This window comes from Genypterus blacodes, unplaced genomic scaffold (assembly GCF_046128005.1).
Source record: "Genypterus blacodes isolate CSIRO-AG114 ecotype Tasmania unplaced genomic scaffold, CSIRO-AGI_Gbla_v1 ptg000106l_1, whole genome shotgun sequence".
Classification (NCBI taxonomy): Eukaryota; Metazoa; Chordata; class Actinopteri; order Ophidiiformes; family Ophidiidae; genus Genypterus; species Genypterus blacodes.
This window is the reverse complement of record NW_027466910.1, coordinates 1,240,867-1,246,875: the sequence shown is the minus strand read 5'-3', so window position 1 is coordinate 1,246,875 and position 6,009 is coordinate 1,240,867. Positions and strand designations below refer to the sequence as shown.

At 43.7% G+C, this 6,009-nt stretch overlaps 1 protein-coding gene across 1 annotated transcript; it reads left to right on the top strand.

Moving 5' to 3' along the window:
* On the top strand, nucleotides 1-4,821 carry LOC143008643 (uncharacterized). Its single transcript, XM_076160490.1, has 7 exons — nucleotides 1-200; nucleotides 1,814-3,033; nucleotides 3,339-3,432; nucleotides 3,616-3,698; nucleotides 3,802-3,942; nucleotides 4,060-4,171; nucleotides 4,272-4,821. The coding sequence occupies exons 1-7, from the start codon at nucleotides 164-166 to the stop codon at nucleotides 4,343-4,345; spliced, it is 1,761 nt and encodes a 586-aa protein (XP_076016605.1). The 5' UTR covers nucleotides 1-163; the 3' UTR covers nucleotides 4,346-4,821.
* Nucleotides 4,822-6,009: the final 1,188 nt, after the last annotated feature.

The following is a 6,009-nucleotide window of genomic DNA, read 5'->3' as shown; positions in this document are numbered from 1 at the left end:
CCTTTTATTACTTACAGAAAGTGAGTGCTGATAAAAGGTAAAGGGGGAAGGACTCCTGCTGTATATAAAGAACCAAGAACGTCAATAACAGGGAAACAAAGTGATTTGAAGTTTTCTGGACGGTGGTTTTTACTTCTTAGTCTTGTTTTTTGCTCAGAACACAATGAAGACTTTGGCATTGCTGTGTCTCAGCCTGGCAGGTAAGTGATTTCATTCTCCCACCAAAAACGAGAGAAATAGATTTTAGTTTGTGTCTCTAGAACAGTAGATTTTCAAAATAATCCTCACTCATAATCTCAGAGAAACTCAAGTGTGTTTGTGGAGTTTTGCTGTTGTGGCTGAAGTACAAGAGACTGAATTGCCCTGATGTTGAGTTTTATATTGGAGATTTTCCTTGGAAAGATTAAGACAAGTTTCCACTGTGTGCAGATCCTAAAATTCTATTGTATTCCATTCTATGATCCCAGTCTTATGAGTGATCACATTTCAGGATTCACAGTGGAACAGGACAGTAGACATATACCAATAAATGAAACTGTTATGGTGTCTAAGTTTTACAAGATCAATATTAATCAATCAATGTATAAATGAAAGCACATTTATCACTAAATAACTCCTCTGATGATTCACGTACAGTTGTTCATGGTTAATGAGTCATGATACTGATCAGGGCTTCAGTCATGTCCAACTCTCATTTACAGGTACATCTCAAAAAATTAGAATATCATGAAAAAGTCCAATATTTTTTGTCACTCATCCCAGAAAGTCAAACTCATATATTATACAGATTAATGACACATAGAGTGAAATATTTCAAGCCTTTATTTCTTGAAATTTTGATTATTATTACAGCTAACAGAAACGCAAAATTCAGTGTCTCAGAAAATTAGAATATTACATAAGATCAATCAAAAAAGGATATTTTAAACAGAAATGTCAGGCTTCTGAATGTATGTTTATTTCTATGCACTCAATACTTGGTTGGGCCTCCTTTTGCATGAATTTCTGCATCAATGCACCGTGGCATGGAGGCAATCAGCCTGTGGCACTGCTCAGGTGTAATGGAAGCCCAGATTGCTTCGATAGCGGCCTTCAGGTCATCTGCATTGTTGGGTCTAGTGTCTCTCATCTTCCTCTTGACAATACCCCATGGGGTTCAGGTCAGGCGAGTTTGCTGGCCAATCAAGCACAGTAACACCATGGTCACTGAACCAGCTTTTGGTACCTTTGGCAGTGTGGGCAGGTGCCAAGTCCTGCTGGAATATGAAATCAGCATCTCCATAAAGCTTGTCAGCAGAAGGAATCATGAAGTGTTCTAAAATGTCCTGGTAGATGGCTGCATTGACCAACACCAGCACATGACATGACTGTTGCTCTGTGGTCCAAAGTTTCGCTTTGATGCAGAAATTCATGCAAAAGAAGGCCCAACCAAGTATTGAGTGCATAGAAATAAACATTCATTCAGAAGCCTGACATTTCTGTTCAAAATATCCTTTTTTGATTGATCTTATGTAATATTCTAATTTTCCGAGACACTGAATTTTGCGTTTCTGTTAGCTGTAAGCATAATAATCAAAATTTCAAGAAATAAAGGCTTGAAATATTTTACTCTATGTGTCATTAATCTGTATAATATATGAGTTTCACAAAGTGACAAAAAATATTGGACTTTTTCATGATATTCTGATTTTTTGAGATGTACCTGTATGTTCTCTTCTCAAGTCAACTGCATGTCAACATGATCCCAAACAAAGAAGAGCGCAGGTGCAAGACTCATTCCTAATCAACATTGTGTATTCTTCTTCCTTGGCAGTGGCTCTGGGACTGCCTGTTTTCACTGAAGACGACAGGAGCCCTCTGCTGGGCGCTTGGGTTCCTGTGCTGGAACATGTGGTGGAAGATCCTGCACCACAGATCAGACTCGGCTCCAAGGAGCAGGGAGAATCAGCCGGCATCCCAGAGGTTAAAGCAGAACCAGAGGCTAAGGAAGAGCCAGAAGTTAAAGCAGAACCAGAAGTGAAGGAAGAACAGGAGGTTAAAGCAGAACCAGAAGTGAAGGAAGAACAGGAGGTTGAGGCAGAACCAGAAGTGAAGGAAGAACAGGAGGTTAAAGCTGAACCAGAAGTGAAGGAAGAGCAGGAGGTTAAAGCTGAACCAGAAGTGAAGGAAGAACAGGAGGTTGAGGCAGAACCAGAAGTGAAGGAAGAACAGGAGGTTAAAGCAGAACCAGAAGTGAAGGAAGAACAGGAGGTTATGGCAGAACCAGAAGTGAAGGAAGAACAGGAGGTTATGGCAGAACCAGAAGTGAAGGAAGAACAGGAGGTTGAGGCAGAACCGGAAGTTAAGGAAGAAAAGGAGACTGAAGAAACTCTAGATGTTAACATGAACCCAGATGTTATGGTGGGGCCAGAGGGTCAACTGGAACCAGAAGATTTTCAAGTAGCGAATGAGGTTCCAGAGGACCAGCAGACAGAGGCTGTTCCATACCAGGAGGTGGAAGAAAGACACATTGACATGGAGAGGAACTATAAGGTGCCAGAAGAACCAATCATGGAAACACTGGAGCAGGACTTCCAGGCTCCAGAGGAACCCAGCGACGAGGAGCTATCACAACAGGAACAGAATTGGATGTCTGCATTTCTGGGTCAAGAACTGATAGGTGAAGAACCCATCATGGAGCTGGAGCCAGAACCACTGCCAGAGGCTGAGGGACTGATGGGTACACAGGACTTAATGACAGGAGAAGAACCAATCATGGAACTGGAACCTCTGGAGCAGAACTTTCAAGCTCCAGAGGAACCAAGCGACGAGGAGCTTTCACAAGAGGAACAGACTTTGAGGTCCGCATTTCTGGGTCAAGAACAAGAACTGAAAGGTGAAGAACCCAACATGGAGCCGGAGCCAGAGATGAGCCAGGACGTACCAGATGCTGGTATGACAGAAGAGGGGAAAGTGTCCCCGGAAGACCTGCTGGAGCCTGGAGCCTACTACGTCTCCACAGAGGAGGAGCCAGAGGAGGGGGACCAAGAGGCAGTACGTGTGTTTGACCTGGATTATTAAAACAAGAAAGAAGACACAAAAAATGTACTTCTTTTCATTGTAGTCTTGATGTATTTACATAGAATAAGCTGCAATACTGTACCATGTCAATATTTAACAGGACAAATGTCAAATAATGTAATAAGTTACATTGATGAGTAATAAAATAAGACCACAGTATAAAACCAACATAAACCCAGCATGGAATCCAAACACACCGTCACCTAAACTCACTCCACCTTCAGCTGACGAGTTGTGTTTCATTTGTTCTTTGATCACACTCTACATGACTCACCCAGGACCAGCACGTGATGGATGTGGAGCCTCGAGGAAGTCTAGGGAGAGCCACAGAGAACTCAGGGCCCAGACTGCACCTGAAAGGGCAAATGAAAGGTAAACATTACATGCACGCTTGACATACTGTAGGTGTTGGATCAGTCAGGGATGTCACACATTAACAGGCTATGATTTAAAGTGAGACTCCACATGAAATCAGTCTGTGGAGTATCGAACACTGAAGGCTGCTGGGGGAATAAAGGTTTCAGTGGCTGTTGTAATATTGGCTTTGACCCACAGGGGGGCGCTCTTCAATTGCTGTGGTTTTTGAGGGGAGGTTTTACCAGTACTTCACTCAACCAAGAACTGCTTCTGAAGCTGAGGTACACTCAACATTCTCAACAATACAAAGGATCCATGTCCTTCCTGTGTAAATGTGCTGCACGCTATGGGCAGAACCTCACCGGCTCCTTTGTTGGCTTCCAGTTCTTCTGCCAGAGACGCTTCCCTGGTGGCCACCTGGCCTCCATCACCACCCAAGAGGTCCACAGACAGCTGATGAACCTGATGCTGCTGACAAATGAAGCATATACACGGGCTTGGGTTGGAGGGCTGCGCTATTTGAATGTATGTATGTATAAGAGGATGTGCAGGATTAGGCCCTGTATTTGCAGACGCAGTCTGAATAAGATGAAGGAAGTCCGTCTCCACACTGCGACTCATTCATCTCCTGTTCTTTGTCAGACCGGTCGCTTTATCTGGTTGGATGGATCCCAGTGGCACTATGAGGACTGGCTCAGCGGGGAACCCAATCACACTGCAAATTTGGAAGACTGTTTAGAGGTCCTGCCACACGGTAGGAGCCACTCAGAACACACACTCACACACACACGTCAATATCCAACGCAGCACTGTGACGGAGTGTTTCTGATCTGTGTTTGGTTTTCGGGTTTCAGGAAAGGGGAAGTTCAATGACTTCACCTGCTGGGAGCCTCAAGCATTCTTCTGTTCATATCCATTCACGTCCTGAGCCCAGATGCTTCCAACACACACATACACACACATACACACACATACACACAGGTTTGATTCCACCATCTACCAATCCAAAGTTATAGATTATAGTGTTTTTGCTGTGTTTATTATTCCGCCCATCAGGTTGACTGATGTTTTATATTTGTTTTTTTACAATTTTGTTTAGTTTCCATAGTTTACTAAGTAAGATAAGATAAGATAAGATAAGACAAGATGAAATTTTATCATCCCGAGGGAAATTACTGTGCAACAGTTACGGTACAGCATGAAAAATGAACCAGAAATCAGAAATCACCCAACTAGTGCAATAATGGAAAGTGCAAGAATGCAAGTAGATAATAAGCACACGATAAGTACACACAATAAGGGGTATGAAGTACATACGATGGGGGAACAGTACATGACAGTATAAGTACATAAATGATGACAGATGACAGATTCTGTTAATAAAGAAAGTTTTATATCTTAAGTGTTTACCAGGCAACAGTAATACAAGTGTGTGTGTGTGTGTGTGTGTGTGTGTGTGTGTGTGTGTGTGTGTGTGTGTGTGTGTGCGTGTGTGTGTGCGTGTGTGACCTTCAGGAGCCATGCACAGCAGCCTAATCTCATCTGTCCCATACAGTCCAGGGATTGTGGCTTACAGTATTTTGCAGGATCAGAGACCTGCCTCTCTGTGGAAAAGCCCAACCTGCTCTGGTGCCAACAATCTTTCATGGCAGCCCCGTCTGCTCCCTCTCAGGATTTAGATCTCACATGCTGAGTCGTTGCCATGTTGTTGGCTGCATAAGCTTGGCTCGTTGTGTCGATGTTCCTCTGTCATCTAGGCCCATTTATTCATTCCAGTCCTCACTTTGTTTTCAGCTTTTAGGGGCTTAACACTCATTAACTGATGCGTTCACACACTCACACCGCTCATGTTGCCGTGTTGTGGCTGTGACTCATTTTCCAGTAGCCTACACACACTTTTCCTGTCCTGAAACGGTGATGACTGGCAGCTCCTTATTCTCCTCATTTCTGAATACAAATACTTGTGTGTAGTGTGGTTCTCTCTCTCTACACACACACACACACACACACCTGGTTAGCTGAACCAGACGTGACCACTTGATCAGGAGTTGCTACGGCCCGTACCGTGACTGAGCTCAGCACAGCAGAGACGCAGTAAGCAGTGAGCCTGAGGGACTCTCATTGTCCCGGTACCAAGAAAATAGACTTGTGCTGGATTTAAGGGATCTCAGTTTAAAGTCTAACCCCTAATCTATTACTGGAGAGAGCATCTGTACGTAACATGATCATATATTTAGAATCAGTATAGAATCTGATCCGTGTGTGTCCAACATTAAAACATCTGCCAAGTCACGGAGACAAAATGAGCTCACTACTGAACCAACATGGTGAGGGAGAGATGAAACCTGTTGTGATGGAAACCTTCTAATACCAGACTGATGTGTGGTGATCATGCGTTTCTGTTTAGATGAGTGTGACTCAGCCGTGCTGCCTGCCGTCTGTCACTTCCAGTTGTTTTCTAGCTCTGTGGAGTCCAGGAGCGCTATGGGTCCACACACACACTCAGCCCTCGGCCCTGACTGAGCCCTACAGAGCTTATACACACACTCGTCACATTAAATACCACTATATCCTCATGATGTTTCATTACAG

Bases quoted from the DNA above. Each gene is read 5' to 3' on its own strand.
- LOC143008643 (XM_076160490.1), top strand. From the start codon at position 164: ATGAAGACTTTGGCATTGCTGTGTCTCAGCCTGGCAG. The intron at 201-1,813 runs GTAAGTGATTTC...CTTCCTTGGCAG, and splicing joins GCTGTGTCTCAGCCTGGCAG to TGGCTCTGGGACTGCCTGTT. The intron at 3,433-3,615 runs GTAAACATTACA...TTTGACCCACAG, and splicing joins CCTGAAAGGGCAAATGAAAG to GGGGGCGCTCTTCAATTGCT.